Source organism: Podarcis gaigeae, assembly GCF_964106915.1.
Source record: "Podarcis gaigeae genome assembly, chromosome: 8".
Classification (NCBI taxonomy): Eukaryota; Metazoa; Chordata; class Lepidosauria; order Squamata; family Lacertidae; genus Podarcis; species Podarcis gaigeae.
Genome location: NC_139684.1, coordinates 47924881 through 47942545, shown reverse-complemented (window position 1 = coordinate 47942545; position 17665 = coordinate 47924881). Strand labels below are relative to the sequence as shown.

The 17665-nt window shown below is 40.6% G+C and overlaps 1 protein-coding gene across 3 annotated transcripts in view; it reads left to right on the top strand.

The window, feature by feature from the left end:
- Positions 1 to 17665, top strand: part of ADAMTS18 (ADAM metallopeptidase with thrombospondin type 1 motif 18) — a 99880-nt gene that overhangs the window by 67529 nt on the left and 14686 nt on the right. The window contains exons 16-19 of one of the 3 annotated variants that reach the window (XM_083752331.1): positions 1861 to 2075; positions 10847 to 10988; positions 12918 to 13044; positions 17161 to 17365. In XM_083752331.1, the coding sequence (XP_083608457.1) occupies positions 1861 to 2075; positions 10847 to 10988; positions 12918 to 13044; positions 17161 to 17365 (689 nt within the window). Of the gene's footprint in view, positions 1 to 1830; positions 2076 to 10846; positions 10989 to 12917; positions 13045 to 17160; positions 17366 to 17665 lie in introns of all 3 variants that reach the window. The other 2 variants (XM_083752330.1, XM_083752329.1) reach the window with 2 other exon arrangements.

Here is a 17665-nt window from a genome sequence, read left to right as displayed (position 1 = left end):
ACAGTCAACTCAAATTTTCTTCCATCCAAAATGTTTAAAAGCAATTGCTGCAAAAGATCAGCTGCTCTCCCATACTCAAAAAGGAAGTCTCGATCATATTTCTTTATTCTTTTGAATTCCAGTGTTCCAAGTACTCCAGGGACTTCCTTCTTCATCTTTCTCATCTTTCGCAGATTTGTAATCCAAAGATCTTCTTCCTTATTTTCTGACAATATAGGCTTTTGGTTGGTATTTATTTGGTTGGTATTTTCCACCTGAACTATCTCCACTCCTTCTTTCCTCTCCATCCATTCCAAAAATATCTCTTCTGGTTCAGCTGCAGATTTTTTGTCAATCGAATCCTTTGTGCACTCAGCAGAGTTGTTTGTTTTAGAGTTCAAGGTCATAAGTTCTTTGTTCATAGCCGTACTCTGCTCTTGCAGAATTCCCACGAGAAAGAACATTTTTTCTATTTCTGCCAGTAATTTTCCCTCTGCAGCCATTGTAATGTCTCTAGGTCCCCCTAGGGGGATTCCAATTGCTTAATAGTCCTTTTCCAACAATCAGTTACTTTATTATTTATTACTACTTTGTTTCCAACCACCTCAATTCAAATGTATCACCTTTAGTTCAGAGAGTTGTTAAATAGCAAAATTCTTAACTTTAACCGCCCGTTTGACAGCTCCTTTGACAGCTGTCAAACTCCTTATTCTTTTTCCTCCGGCACCTGTACAGGACGCTCCCGGGTTCGGGGGGGGGGGGGGATTTACACATAAAGTTCCAAAATTCCTCCCTTTCTCTCCAGCACAAAGACTTCTCCTGTCAAATTCATGGAAAGATCTTTTATCTGACAGAACAACAATCTCTCCACCTTAGTTCTCCGATCCTTGCTTTAGATCGTTTGTAGATAGGGGGGGGGGTGCGGACTTCCCTTTAGCACATCCCCCGGTCGTGCCGAATTCAAAGGTAAAAATTTTACAGTCCAAATTCCATTCTACTCACGGGTTATTTATTTTCCAGTCCAAATTTTGGGAAGGAAGTCAGCGCTCTCCGGCCATGGCTCGCGGCTTCACTCCACTGAAGTAGCGGTCTACTCACAGCACCACGCCACTCTCCGTACCCTCTCCGTAGCCTTTAAAAAGGCTCTTCGTGGGTCGGGGAGGGCGCTTAAGGTGCCCACCGAGTCACCAAGTCCGCAGGCTTCCGCGCCTGCGGTTTCTAAGGGTCCCCGCGTCGCCGGCGCGGCAAGACCCGTCCTCAGCAGAGCCGATTCCCTCCGGAGCTCGGAGGGAATCCGCCATTCACCGATCGCGCTAACCCGGAAGTTCAGATCGAGGCCTGCATCTCAATGGCCTATGGTGTCCAAAGGATATCACTGCTCATTTTATGATTCAACTAAACAAGTTTATTGTGTTAGCCAAAGGCCATGACAACTGCAATATACTAATAGCATAATAAACACCAATTTTATTAGCGTGGTGGCAACATTCTCAATTAATGCCCCCTGTGAGATGTGTGCTGGGCATCCATGTGGACCAACACCAACACAAACACTATAAGAACCTGCCCAAAGGAAATTTTGCTCTGGTTCTTGCTTGTATTTCCAAAGCCTTGCCTGTCTATGGCCATATTGTAGCCAGAAAATTGTAAGTGAGGTTCTATATTACCAGAAATTATTACCTGCCTAGAGCAGAACTGATAAGGTCCATGATCTGTGGATAATAGTCTTACCTTTTACAACAGAAAAAAGCCTGTGATATTCTGGTTTGATTAAAAGGAAATGCTTTTATGACTGGAATGAAATCCTACATTACAACTGGAATGAAATCCTACATTTTCTCCAACTTTTAGATTATTACCCCATTGTTACGATTCCAGCAGGAGCCCGCAGCATTGAAATCCAGGAAGTGCAGATGTCTAGCAGCTACCTTGCAGTGCGCAACTTGAGCAAAAAATATTACCTAACGAAAGACTGGACAATTGATTGGCCTGGGAAATTCTATTTTGCTGGGACCATTTTCGAGTATCAGCGCTCGTTTAGCCATCCAGAGAGGCTTTCTGCAACTGGGCCAACTAATGAGACACTCATATTTGAGGTAAGCTTTCTTCTCCTCATTCTTTTCTTGATGCAGACAAACTGAGCTTGGTGCAGCATCTGTCCAACAGGTTAAATCACACAAAAGAACAGGAAGCCATGTTCCTATTTAGGATTGTTAGCATAGTCATGCTGAAAGGTTTAAAAGCATGGTTAACAGAGGTATGAGACAATAGTCTTGGGTGTTCTAGAGCAGTGTTTCCCAACCTTGTGCCTCCAGATGTTTTTGGCCTACAACTCCCATCATCCCTAGCTAGCAAGACCAGTGGTCAGGGATGATGGGAGTTGTAGGCCAAAAACATCTGGAGGCACAAGGTTGGGAAACACTGTTCTAGAGAATATTGTTCCTCCCGGTCAGGGTGAGGGGTGGGGTTGTTTGCCCTCATTCCTCCATTGCCTAAAGACTTGGGTAACTTCAGATGCACTGGTGGTGGTGGGGATATCATGTGACAGCCTATTGATGTTGAAGATGTTCTGATAGCTGTTTGAAAGATTACTGAACTATAATTGACATGAAGTACTTTCAATGCTAAAGGCACAACCCTGTGCATTTTAACTTGGAAGTAAGGTCAACTGTATTCAGTGGTGATGGTGATTACAGCTACTATTGCAGCTTCTTCTTATTCCTCCTCCTCCTCCTCTTCCTCCTCTTGCTACTACTAGCAAAATAAGTATGTGGATGTTTAAAGTAGGCAGAACATGGGGAGTCATTTTGCAATGCTTCTTGATGTCAGAAGAATGCATTATGTATAGCTTGCTGATTGTGAATTTACAGAAGCCTATAAAAACAGATACAACTAAAACACTGCATCTCTGTAGTGGATTCCAAACTTAATCCTGCAAAAATAGGCAGATTCTGACTGGAGGGTGGAAACTAGACCAAAATGGTAGACGTATGATAGGACAATGATCACCTGGTATTGTAAATCAATGCCAGCTTTTAGCACATGGTTTTGGTAATGTAGATGAGTTGCCTTAAGTGGAGACATTTTTTTTTTTTAAGTGTAATCCAGTTAAACGTTTAACACTAAAACGTTTTGTTAAAATTCCAGCATAGGTAATTTAAGGTCATCTGGTTTCAATTTATAAAACTTGTTTAAAGACTTAGATGGGAGGTGGATTGGCTTTGGGCAAAGAAGACCCCATTCCTGGTTCATCATTGCTTGCACTGTAGCTTAGCCTTAAAACTCAAGACTTTAGAAAAAGACAATGAAGCCATGATCAATCTTAGGTCTGAGCATGGATTCATTTTGGGGTTCAATTTCTGTTTTCCAATTTTCTAATTCTATGTGTGTGAATTATGTATCTAGAGATGAACAAATCTGTCACTTTCAGTTTCTCTGCTTCTCATTTTCTCCAGTCTTACATTCAGTTCCCCACATTTATCTGTCAGTGTGCCAGGGGTGGGGGTGGGGGCATTGGCCTTATGAAATTCATCAGCATTTTACTGTGATTTTCTCTTAGTATATAATTTATTATGCAATTTTGCCTAATATACTGTATTTGTGCATGCTCTCCTTTACAGGTGTTTGCATTTGTATGCACACTTTACTTAACTAAATGCATTTTTGTACATATTACTTGGCTAGAGAGCTGTATTGCAAAATTCAGAAAATTGCAAATTTTAAAAGATTGCTGTGTTTTCTTTCACATATTGTTTCAGAAAGTGCAAATTAGGTTGCTTCACCTTTAAATGTGAGCTGAATCAAATTCTTTCCCATCCCACCTTAGGCCTAAACTACTTGCCCAGCAGCATTCTGTGAATCTTCAGTCTATGTGTGTTTTTTTGTAAACCCAAAGGAACAGGGGGAAGATTGCTTTGAAGTAGGAGAAAGGCAGACTGAGAGTGATTAAGTAAAGATGTAAAGACCAAGTATCTTTCCCCTTGTGGGAGCAAAAAGCAGTTTGGGGCGGGTGATTTTGAGTTGGAGAATTTTCTTCAGTTCACATTAAAGTGAACTAACCTAATTTACAGTTTCTGGATGCAGATTAGAATGTAATTAACAATTGGATTGCAGACATCTCCAACCTTTGTGATACCAATTTTGTTTGAAAATGAATATGAAAATGCATATTTTATGGATGAAATGTGTACTCAAATGGATATTTTAGGCAGAATGCATAGGAAAGCATACAAAGTTATGTATTTTAAGGGTGAAATTAATGCAAAATGTGCACAAAGTGCCTATTGTAGAGAATAGGTGTGTATAAATATATGTGTAATTTAAATGTGTGTGTGTGTGTGTGTGTGTTTATTTTTAAAAAGTCTCCAGAAAATGGGATGGAACAGACTTGGGACTGAACATTTGTAAAGTTGATATGGAACAGAAATAGACTGATAGGCCCATCCCTATTTTTGAGCTAAACAATACCAGAAGGGGAAAGAGTTAAGCAGCCTCTCCCAATTTGCTTTGCTTCCACTCAGAGGAAGCTTGCTCCAGGCTGATTTGGATTATAAATAAAATCAAATTCTGAGCAAAGAGTCCTGAGCTTAATGCATAGTTTCAACCTCAGATTCAAGTCTGATAGCTTGACCTATATCAGTTTCTCCAGGCACTCGAGGAACAATCAGTAATAACATTAATCTGATAACAAAACCACCTGCTTCCATCTCTTGAAATGGTCTGCCATGTGTGAAAACTTTAAGAAGGTTTCGGTTAAAAAAGAAGAAGATTATGACCTGTCACAATATAAATGGGAATATGGCAACCTTCAACAAAACTGTCTCATATTGAATGAGAGACTTACCAAACTGTCATAGAACTGGATAAGTTTATCTCCACTGCAACATGTAAGAGAGGGATGGGACATTAAACTAAGTGGCAATCATTCACTCATTGTGTGGAGAGAAAAGAGACAAAGCAAAAGGGAACCTACTATCAATGCAGGAAAAGATGTCTAATTAAAATCGATAAATCATTTCTTCCCCTCTTTGGTGATGGGAAAATGAAAAAAGGAAGCCAGGTGGAAGGACTTTGCTGATAATTTAGGCTAGCAGTCACTGGGTGAAAGCCAGCTTGGAGTTTGAAAGCTTTGCTTTTATTATTAGCTACTAGATGATAATTTAGCTCTGATTTCCCCTAAAGAGAGTGTGTGTTGGACAAAGCAAAGCCTGGCTTATGAGATACAGATGTAAATTCAATGTAAGGGATAAAAGGGTTCTGCTTAAGTGAAAAAGATTAGATGGGCTCTATCCTTTAAATGGGTGCCTTTTGCACATGATGTTTACAAAAGAAGAGGGAGCGAGAAATATATACCATGACAAATATAAGCCAGCTGAAGAAGAAATGAGATCATAGGAGGACCTTTCAAAGGCTACCTTTTCCTGTCAATGCCCTCGGTGGGCTTGTGTGAACTCTCCATTTTTCATGTCACTTTTAAGATTTGCTTTCTAAATGCCCTCTAGAAATAGCAAGGCACATAAAACCTCCCTGTCTTCGATTTCAAGATTTTTCTCAGTACACGCAAGTCAGAGTTGCCCACCCTAAAGTTTCTTTGAGTGTGTTCCACAGTCATTCTGAAAAGTCCCTCTGCAAGAAGTCTGCATTTTCTCCTGTGGACAAGATCAATTTGTAGCACTCTGGTTGCATAATGGACTTCCACTAGTGCAGCCCATCAGGGCCAGTAGCCATTGACAGCCTTATCCTCCTTCTGGAGTTTGTTCTAGGAAGGAGCTGACACACACACACACACACACACACACACACACACACATACTTTATGTTGCTCCAGAGTGTAGCTTCTGGATCAGTGTCCAGAAGAGGATGACCAAGATCAGTGAGTTCTCTAGAAACAAAATCCTATGAGAAATGGTTGAAAGAGTTGGGTATGTTTAAACTGGAGAAGAGGTTAAACAAATTGATGAACATCCTGCTTGTATGAACTGTTTGACAGTGGAGCAGATTGGCTCAGGAGGTAATTTACTCTACTTCATTAGAGGATGTTAAGTAGAGGCTGAATAGCCACCTATCAGGATACTCTAGCATTAGACTTCCTGTATTAAATATTAGTGGCTGGTGCTCACTTGTAGTGGTTAAAGCAAAAGGCAAGATGGCTAGCAGTAGATGGAGCCAGAGTCAATGATAGGCAGAAGCAACTAATTCTAGTTTTGTTCCCAGCCTCTTCCATGACTTTTGAGATCCCTCCCAACTTTATGATTCTGCTTTATGAATCTATAACCACAGTGTTACTTTATGCAGACCCAAACAGTTGGTACATGATGCGGGTGGCGCTGTGGTCTAAACCACTGAGCCTCTTGGGCTTCCCAATCAAAAGGTTGGCAGTTTGAATCCCTGCAATGGGGTGAGGTCCTATTTCTCTGTCCCAGCTCCTGCCAACCTAGCAGTTCAAAAGCACACCAGTGCTAGTAGATAAATAGGTACCGCTGTGGCGGGAAGGTAAATGGCATTTCCATGCGCTCCGGTTTCCGTCACAGTGTTCGTTGCACCAGAAGCAGTTTGGTTATGCTGACCACATGACCCAGAAAGCTGTCTGTGGACAAACACCAGTTCCCTCGGCCTGAAAGTGAGATGAGTGCCACAACCCCATAGTCACCTTTGACTAGACTTAACCATCCAGGGGTCCTTTACCTTTACCTTTTACGTGCCATTCCATATTTGCTGGCTGAGCAAATCTTTAAAACATCCATTGAATATAATTCAAGGTAATTAATTGCACGTTAGTACTAATTGCCAGGTGCATGTTTACAGCCTAAAATCACCCTAGGAAGTTTGATGACCTAAAGGAAGTGTTGATGTACATTTACAAGGAATTGCTTCAATGATCCACAAATGTACATAGTCATTTACACATCAGTAATAGCCAAGGGATGGAAGGAAAACCAAGACAGAGAAATAGATGCACAGCTGGTTAAGAATATTTATTGTTTTTACTTTGAAATAAAAATTAAGAGGAAAAGAAAAGGGCTGTTTGTGCAAGAGAGTTCAATTTGTCCATTGTTTCAATTTTTTATGCCCTAAGCAAAAGTTTTGCTCTTCCGAATAGTTCTGGCAGATATTAGCCATTGAGCTTGTGTTTTTTTCAACGTACAAAGTTGTAAATTTTATAACTCTGCGCCCTGCGGTCAAAGCTGCTGAGTGTTGTGTCTGAAGTCAGGTGGTTGGTGTGTTAAAGGTAGACATTAAACAGTTCTGTGGAAGACCTGGAAATGTTTAAGGAGGTTGTTTGCCAGCTGTAAATTTGGGAGCAAACGCCAATTGGCAGGGAAGTCTCTGGAATGTGTCCAGTTAAGTAGACTGAAGCACTGGAGGTCTTTCCAAATTTGTAGTTTTAATAATATGCTGCTGCTCACTGACTTCAGATATTGGATTCCCATGGAAAAGCTTTCTAAGTGAATGCTTGACACTGTTCTAGGAAGAGATAATGTTTTATATTCTACAAGTTCTTGTCACTTTGAAAAATGACAAGCTGAGAATAGCTCTGCCTTGATAATGGAAAATAAATAGTATCCTTAAATAAATATTATATGGTATTGTAAGATTAGACTATTTACTCTGCAGCTATGCAGTGCTTGATTCACTGTCTATATAAGAAATGGGGATCCTGTGGCCCTCCGGATGTTGTCAGGATCTCACACCCAACAGCCCCAACAATCATGGCTTTAAGATTGTGGCTTAAGAGCATGCCATAAGTTGAAGTCAGCCCTGATCAAGTGTAGCACTTGCACATTACCAGAGATATTGCAGTGAGCAGTAGGGGACATGTAATATACTTTAATTTTGTATGTAAGGGACATATGTTGCCTATTTCTGTAGCCATTGTTATGGTCATGTACTTGTGTGCTGTATGTGTAGGTGGGGCTCCTCTCCAAAATGTACACTTTTCTTGCATACCTCAAGGTTCCCACATTCAGTTTAAGTTTATGCAGGATTTGCTATTTGGTTCATAGCACATTCACACTAGATATATGCCTTACTTTTAAGAGGAGTGTAATTGTATTCCACTAGTGGCAGCTAATTCTTTCTTGCTGATTAGCTGAGGTAGTTTGGTGGCAGGAAATGTTCAGTTACTCAGAGGAGCAAACAGTTTGCTATCTAGTTCTGTGAGAGTGACTGGGATGGTCAGTGGTCGGTAAACTAAGTCCATTGAGAAATGGTTGAAAGAATTGGGTACATTTAGCCTGGAGAAGAGAATAATAAGGAGGGGTGTGATAATGATATTCAAATATCAGAAGGACTCTCACACAGATAATGGAGTAGGTATGTTCTGCTTGTTTTAATGAACAGGACTAGAACCAGTAGCATATCTCAGCTAAACATTAGGAGAAACTTTCTAATAATAAGAACTGTTGAACAACTGTCTGCCTCAGGAGGTGGTGAGCTCTCCTTTACTGGAGATATTTAAGCAGAATCTGGACAGCCATCTGTCAGGGATGCTGTAATTGCACCCTGCATTGCAGATCAGGGGATTGCATTAGGTCTAAGGTCCAATTCCGTGATGGTAGTATCTGTGTATCGTTGCAACTTCTTACAATTTCTTCTCTTTCTCTCTCTCTCTTGCACATGTGCACAATGCACATGTGCTTGCTGTCTGTCTGGGTGGTGCAAAAAGGAGGCTGATTATACCCCTGGTCTCCATAAAATCTCATATATTATTTGCCTGATATTAGGTGTTTCCTCAACCCAGAGTCTTACAATAAAGCAGAGAGCCAAGCTATTAGTTTTGCTGGATATATATATATCTGGACTAAGCCATATATTTCCGGTTTGGATCTCTACCAGAATTTGTGGACTGAAATAGAATCTTGCTAATGGGACTGGAAAATATATCATCCTTTTCTCTGTCTCCTCTCCCTCCTCACAACAGGCACACTTTTCTATAACAACAGTAAATAATAGTGAGCTACCCAGATCTTTCACATGTTCGGTGTTAATGGAGTGAATATGCAAATTTATTTTACTGTTTTTCACTATCATAGCTCATTGCTTCTCTCCTTTACCTATTCTCCTAGGTGTACATGTTCTGAAGAGCTAATATCCACTTCTCTGCCTTGAAAAATGTTAATTGTATGTTCTTGGGATTTATTTTTATGTAACCTTTACTGCTGATTTTTCATAAGCCTTTCTCCACACCTGCTCCAATTTAGATTCCATATCCATTCATAGATTTAATCCAAGCAGTACTGGTTTGATATTGGCAAGCCACCGCAATACCCTTCAGGCTTTGTTAAAATGGAGAAGTTACCCATGATTCCAAAATGAATGTGGAGCCTCCACAGATATATAATAACACATAGGGAATACACAGAGAAGGGCTGTAGCTCAGTGGTGGGGCATGTGTTTTGCATGCAGAAGGCCTCAGGTTCAATCCCCAGCATCTCCAGGTAGGGATGGTTGAGAACTTTGCCTGAAATACTGGAGAGCCATTGTCAATCGCTGTAGACAATAGATGGACAATGTAGATGGACCAATGGTCTAACTTGGCATATAATGCATCTTTCTATGTTCCCAACATAGGGCACTGACTTATACTGAATCAGACTATTGTTTTACATAGCTCAGTATTGTCTACTAAACTGCCACTGTCTCTCTCCATTGGGAATTTCAGCTGGGGCTGATGAGAATTGGGAGTTCAGTGTATGGCGGTGTATGGAGGACACCACATTAGCTCACTAAGGTTTCAGACAGGAATCCTTCCTTACCTGAAGATGCTGGAGATTGAATCTGGGCCACCCTGCATACTTGTAGAGACGTTGCAGTCCTAAACTACTCAAAAGTAAGCCCCTATTGAGTTCAATGGGATTTACTCCTGGGTAAGTGAGGTAGGTTAGTCTACGAGATGGTGACTGGCCCAAGGTCACCCAGTGAGCTTCATGGCCAAGTGGGGATTTGAACCCTGCTCTCCCAGGTCCTAGTCAAACACTCTAACCATTATGCATGCTGACATAGGGATCTGCACATTCCTAGTTCAAATGAAAAATAGAATTCCTTGTAAGCCTTTATAAACCTTGTTTTATTTATTCCATCTTTTGAATTAATGCAGCCAAAGTGATAGAAACTGCTTCTGCAGGGTACAATAGAATTTACCTCCAACAGCAAGCCTTCCTTGAGTTAGTAGTTATCTGAACTGAAGCAGATGGTTTTTAGTAATTGGCCATTGGCCTGTTCAGAATCAGCAACAGTATAAAATTAAATGGCCTATGATGGAAAAGACAGACTTTTCTACACACACACACACAAACACTCATTTTGACTATACAGTATTGAGGACTTATGAGCTAGGGGACCTGAGTTTCTTTCTTTCTTATGCATCTATTCCACCCTTCCTCCCAGGAGTCCAGAGCAATACATTGCATTATCTCCTTTTATTCATGCTAAATCCTCATGATGAGGGTTACATAAAGGTCGAGTTGTCACTGTGGTGGTAAACTGGACTGTTCCTTCTTCAACTGAAAGTTGGTGCTCATTCCCACTCTAGCAAATGGAAGAAGTCCTGGTGTGTGTGTGTGTACTTTTCTCTTTAGTGTGAAAGGAATCGCCTATGAAAATGATTAATATATGGGACTTACCTGGGTACCCTTTGCAGGTAAGGATCTTCAGATACACATCAGTGTCCAGAACCACAGCAGATCAGGGTGATTCTATTATATCTTTAACTGTATATTTTAGGCACAGTCTTAAAGGCATCTGCTTCCTGGTAAATCTTGTGGTTTTCAGCTGGGCTTTCACCCAGGTAAGCTTGTCTGAGACTGCAGCCTTAACCTTTCTTTCCCCTTCATTCTTAATAACGTATTTCTCTCTCCATGCTGTCTAGATCCTTTTACAAGGCAAAAATCCTGGCATTGCTTGGCAATATACCTTCTCTAAGATTATAAATGACAACAAGATATTCACAAAGAGACACAGCTACTCATGGGTAACAGTGCAGTCAGATTGCTCAGCTACGTGCGGCGGGGGTGAGTAACTTACTACAAAAGTCTGAATTCAATGAATATGTCAAAAAGTCATGAAATATAGTTTTATTTTTTAATATTGAATAATACATTTGAGTAGGGGCTTCTGATTTCAGGAATCCTGGTTGATAAACTGAATTTCAGTTGATTGAATGTGCACAATACATTATTGCTTCTGATTTCCCTTTCTTTAGTCTGTTGTTGTTTATAGGTCCTTGTGTTATTAATTTGTTGCTTTTATTTATATTTACATATATATTAAACTTTCCATACCTACTAAACACAAAATATCTTGCAATTTAAAATAAAGAGAGCATAAGGGGCTGGATTCAATTAAATAATTGTGCTTGCAAGTGTCAGCATAACAAATCCTTCTAGCTCAGTGGGGCTACACCAGTGTGGTGTAGTGGTTAAGAGCGGTGGACTCGTAATCTGGTGAACTGGGTTCGTGTCTCCGCTCCTCCACATGCAGCTGCTGGGTGACCTTGGGCCAGTCACACTTCTCTGAAGTCTCTCAGCCCCACTCACCTCACAGAGTGTTTGTTGTGGGGGAGGAAGGGAAAGGAGAATGTTAGCCGCTTTGAGACTCCTTTGGGTAGTGATAAAGCGGGATATCAAATCCAAACTACTACTACTACTACTACTCTTCTTCTTCTTCTTCTTCTTCTTCTTCTTCTTCTTCTTCTTCTTCTTCTCTCCCCCATATCTGTGCCCCCATGACCCCCATCAGCTCTGAGGGTGAGAAAAAACCTTGGACAGAGGAGAGATAAGTTTGTATTAGTGCAATTCCACTGTATTATTAGGTCACATTTCATCAATTCTTAACTTCTTCTTCTTCTTTCATTTATCAGCCCCATTTTTGTCATACCAACTCAACAAACTAACACACAAAAAACTACATTAAAACATCCTAACCATACAAAAAGACCATAAATAGTTAAAAACAAACATTTTTGCCTGGCACATAAAGGGAATGGTATAGGATAGCCATTGTTAATACAGCACTGCTCTAAGCACTATCACAAAGGTTTCTGTTACTTATTCTCTATTATCTCTCCCTAATTTTCTTCATTGTCTTTGTTTTCCATAACTTTTTCATATTTTGTCTGCCATTTCATGAATCAATTTTCCCAATATTTTCCTTTTATATTCTCCATTATTTCAGGCCTTGTGCTATCTAGATTTTTAAACCCCATTCTTTCCTTTTGTCTCTGAATTTTCTTCTCTTTCTTGCCATCTCACGTTTCTTATCCGTCTTCTTACATTTCTGATCATATCTTTTCTTCAAAAAGATCTGAATTCATGCCTTAATTGTTTCCAAAGATAAACTTGCTTGAGATAGTGTCTCCTCCCTGTGACCCTATTCCCCTTCTTTTTCCTGCCATCTTCAAGAAAGCTACAGTACATTATTGTTTAGTCATTCCCCCCCCCTCCCATGCATTAAATAATCCAATACAGGCTCCCCTTCTTTTTTAACAAAACCTCAAAAACCTTATTCAATGGTTCAATTCCTTCAAAACCTTCAAATTAATTGTAACTATGCAACATTTAAAATTATACTGAAAAATATTAACACACGTTGTGAGAATTCCTCTGACTCATGTTTTAAAACCAGTAAGAATGCTTTGTAACATTAATAACACTAAGGCTTGCATCCAACATTAGTACTACTCAGAGTAGATCTTTTGAAATTAAGACCTAAGCTAGTCATGCCAATTTATTTATTAGAGCTCAAGGTGGTGGCATTTTCATCTGAGGTCACATTCCCTCATAGAGAACCTTCTGGGGCCCACATGCCAGTGATGGGGGTGGGGAAAGGTTGAGAGGCAAATTGCCTGATGAACTACAGTGCTATGTTCAGTTACTTTTTCATTTCTACAATAACTTCTCTCTCTCCTACATCTTTTTTATTTCTCTTGGTTTTCTCCATAGGGCACTTGATAGCGAAAGCTGTATGTTTACAAGATCATCGTGTCCGTGTCAATGCCTCTTTCTGTGGCCCAAGCACAAAGCCCTTGACGGAGACAAAGATATGCAATGCAAATCCTTGCCCAGCCTAGTATGTATTCTGAATTTATCATCCCTTCCTATTTCTTTTATGGGTCTTTGTGTTCGAGTCTAAATTCACAAATCTGTGGAATAAACCTATTTTGCTTCCTAGACAGATGATTCCAAACCCTCCTCTATAAAACTTGGAAGAGTTTGATTTGTATGGGACTAGGGATGGGGCAATTATTTGAACCCTTCCTCAAATTAGTGCAACAGGATCAAAGTAGGCCCATTCCAGCTCAATTCTGCTTCCACCCCCCCAACCTGGACAAAGCCTATGAGTGCAAATAGCAGGAGACAATAGGCTTGTTCACATGTTACACTGAACACAGATACAAGGTGTCTCTACACATGTACAAGTCTTTGTGTGGAAGTGTTTATGTTTGTTAATTGGTACACATACTATGCACTTGGTGACTGTTACATGTAAATAACTGTGTGAGTATACATCTCAATTATTTGTGCACATAGGTATGTAGACTGTACGTACTCACTGAAAGTAGCATGTGAACACTGCTATGAACATCCCAGTGCCTTGGAGATGAGTATGGTTTGAGTATGGGATTGAGTATAGGATACTCTAAGAGTTGCTGGGGGAACAACTACAATTGTGGGACAATAAGTAGGGAAGAACAGCCAGAATAATGGAGCCAAAAGGCAATGTGAATGAAAGTAAGTGTGTTTAGCCTAGAGCAGTGCTCTTTAGCCTTGGATCTCCAGGTGTTGTTGGACTACAACTCCCATTATCCCCAGCCAGCTTAGCCAACGTAGATGGATGATGGGAGTTGTAGTCCAATAACCTCTGGGGACCCAAGGCTAAAGAACAAAGAAGATGAAAGACAGGTATGCTGTCTGTTTTCAAATGTGAATCACATAAAAATTCTTTTAATGAAAAAAAAGTTCTACCAATTCTTCATCCTGTTTCCAACAGCAGCCAGCCAGATGCCTGTGGTAGCTCATATTTGTGCATGAATGTGATAAGCATCTTCTTTCTTTATTTTTTCTCAGCATCTGGTATTTAGAGAGATACTGCTTCTGTTAGTAAAGATTATATCTTCCCAATATTTAAGCTATTTATAGACTTACCTTCTTAGTGAAAGGGATATAAGAAAGAAAGGGAACCACAGATGGGGAAGCTCATCTGTTAACCAAATCTGCCCATTTCAGAGGAGCAAATGAATATATACTGCATTGGTATCCATAACAGCATCCATTAAAACATTATTAAAATGTCAATAAAAACTCATTGGTTTCTAGGCACTTCTGTATTCTTCTGTGCTATTAGAAATGTGGGCATTGCTATGGTTGTATGATGGTTGTGTCCAGAGCTGGGAAGGAATTTTCCCTGCTCTGCATGTTTTGCTTTTCCCATAGCAATTGTCACAACTTTGGCGGTTTAGGCCTTGGGTGGAATCCTTTAGTCTGACATCTGAAGTTGAGGTGAAGTGATGACTCACTCGCTTCCTGAGGCAGCGATAACAGGGTAACCCATTAGAGGGGTCATGAGGGGAGTCTCTGTCCAAAGCACATGACAGAAGTGCCATAGAGCTCCCCCCCAGCAATTTGGGGTGGGACCAGCTGCATAAACAAGTGTTTTCTGTTGGTTCCACCTTCCCCTAACTGACCCTGACATGTCCCAGACCCCCAGCTGGGAGCTGAGAGGGATACACACCCAATGCCTATGCCAAGGTTTACCTACACCTGAATTCAATAAAGTTGACGTTATCGTGTCTTTTCCTCTTATGAAGGCCTGGCCCCCGGGGCACGGGGTGCTGCATCAGCGTATGCAAATATGCACCTATTTGCTGTGCAATTCAATTTGTCCAGTGCACAATTTAATAAGTTTTACATAAACCATAATTTTTCACCCACGGAGTAGAATCTTATGCAGAAGTGTGTGGGTGTTTCCCTCCCTGATGATGATGATGATGATATATCACCACACAAATATACTGCATAAGATCGGAAAGGAAATTATAGCAGAACCACAAGAAGGCAGAGATAAAGTTTAATTGGAGTAACATATCGTGTGACAGCTTCTGCAATTTCATTGCCTAGCCTTGAGCCCCAACATTGTCTGAAAACTAATTTGAAGTAACCTCCCCACACCAAACAATCTGTTTTACATGTGACTAATCTTCTGCCAAGTGTTATTTCTGTACCCATGGGCTCTACTTCTTGCAGACAGAAAAGTCTTCCATTACGCTTCCTTCAGCTTTCTCCAGTTTGTTTGTATTTGCCTTTTAATTGTGGCTGGCAACTTCTAAAACGTAGCATTTATTTTAATCGCCAGAAAAAGCCACACAAGTAGCTATCATCATTGCATGCCTCAACTCTGACGGGAGACTCTGTGTGCACTTTGAAGATGGGTGTGTGGATCCTAAATGTTGAGTTTGCCTTTAGCTCTGGCTCCACCAACCCTTGATCCACTCTGCCTTCCATGCTACCAGTTTCAACTGTCTCAGACCATGTACCTGCTAGTCACAAAGAAAACAAAGCTCCCACGGCTGCTAATGGGAGCTTTCCTCCCATTGTGAGGAAATTCATCTGCTAGTTGGTAGCTTCTAAATCTTCCATACTCTAATTACAGGATGGTTTAATTTAGCAAGATATTTCTTTCTCCCTTTATTTGAAAGATGAGTTGAGATTGGTGAGAGCCTTTGTGGTGTAGTGGCTGCTTTGCTGGATTTAGACCCAGGGAGACTCATGTTTTTAATGTTCACTGGATGACACTCAAACACAGGTCTGCGATAGACTAGCCACAGTGACTCATGCATTGGTAACCTCAAGATTCAGTTAATGCAAAGTGCTCCACACAATGGTGGTTTGAAAGTTGCAGCTAATGCAGGATGTAGTGGTCAGGCTGCTAAGTGCAGCTGCCTACCATGAACATATAATATCATTTCCAAATGAATTGTAATGGCTACCAGTTGGCTACTGAACCAAATTTAAGATTTTGCTGTTTGGTCTGGGGGGGATCTGCCGTTGCTAGGAGAATGAACAATGGCCAATGTTACTTTCAGATTTGTTCAAACCAAAAAAAATTCCTTCCAGTAGCACCTTAAAGACCAACTAAGTTAGTTCTTGGTATGAGCTTTCGTGTGCATGCACACTTCTTCAGATACATCTGAAGAATTGGTATCTGAAGAAGTGTGCATGCACACGAAAGCTCATACCAAGAACTAACTTAGTTGGTCTTTAAGGTGCTATTGGAAGGAATTTTTTTTTGTTTTGACTATGGCAGACCAACACGGCTACCTATCTGTAACTAGATTTGTTCAAATTAGAGTAGATATAGCCTGTGAATAAGGAATTATACAAATGGGGTAAAATTCAAAGCAAAAGAGGAAGGAGGAGAAAGTGTGTGTGGTAGGAGGTGTGTGAAAAGCAGTAATATATGGAGAGAGGGAGAGAGAGAAAGAGAGAGAGATAGAGAGAGAGATAGAGATAGAGATAGAGATAGAGGGAGAGAGAGAGAGAGAGAGAGAGATCTCAACCCCAATTTGATGGGAATTACCTCAAGTTTAATCAGAAATGTTAACTGCTAAACATGTTTTTGATAATTCTCCTACTGGGGGAGAAATATGACTACTTATAATACTCCAACTGAGGATCAGAGTAAATATATGCATTTCTATCTTTCCTGCCATTATAGTTTTTCTCATAATGTTGTATATCAAAATCCTTTGAGGCTGTAGCATCCCATTTAAGTACTCCAAACAATGAATGTATAGGGGATTTCTGCTACTTTCTGGTTCCTTGATGGAACATCTTAGTAGGCGTGTTCACTGAAGAAAGGTACAATCTGTCTCTCTACACATGTACAAGTGTTTATGTAGAAGTGTGTACACTTGTTGATTTGAGTACAAGTGTACTTGAGTACAGCTCCACTCTTGTGTTCACAAGTGCACAGATTTTACATTCACTGAACATTACAAGTGAATAATTGTATGAGTATCCAGCTCAACTGTTTGTGTACACAAGTAGACAGATTGTACACTCATTGAATATAACATGTGAACCTCCTAGTAGCTATAATCATAGCTCATATAGAAATGTCTTCTTTGTTTTGAGCTCATTGTCTGATTCTTGGCTATCTAGTCAACACATGCATTCTTTCTTGCAGTTGGTCAGCAGGTGAATGGAGTGTTTGCAGCCAGTCTTGTGGTGGAGGGCAGCAAAGTCGTCCAATCCAGTGTGTCCAGAAAAAGGCTTTTCAGAAGGAGGACATTGTGGCCCATGCTCTCTGCCCAGTAACCACACCAGCACAAATCCAGGCATGTAACCATCAAGACTGTCCACCGGAATGGAGTCCTGGCCCATGGTCTCAGGTAATGAAAAGAAAAGGCTAGCATTATTTTGCACTGTATTTATTATAGGTAAGAACATAAGAAGAGCCCTGCTGGATCTCTATCTTCTTTAGCATCCTGTTTCTAACAGTGGCCAGGAAGATGCTTCCATGAAGCTCACCAGAAGAGCAATGAAGGCAGTAGCCCTCCCCACTGCTGTCCCATAGTAATTGGTATTCATTCACCATAAGTGAAGACCTAACATTAGTTAGTGGGGAACCTTTTATGGCTGGAGGCCAGACCTTTATTTCTTGACACCTGCCAGGCAAAATTGGACAGATG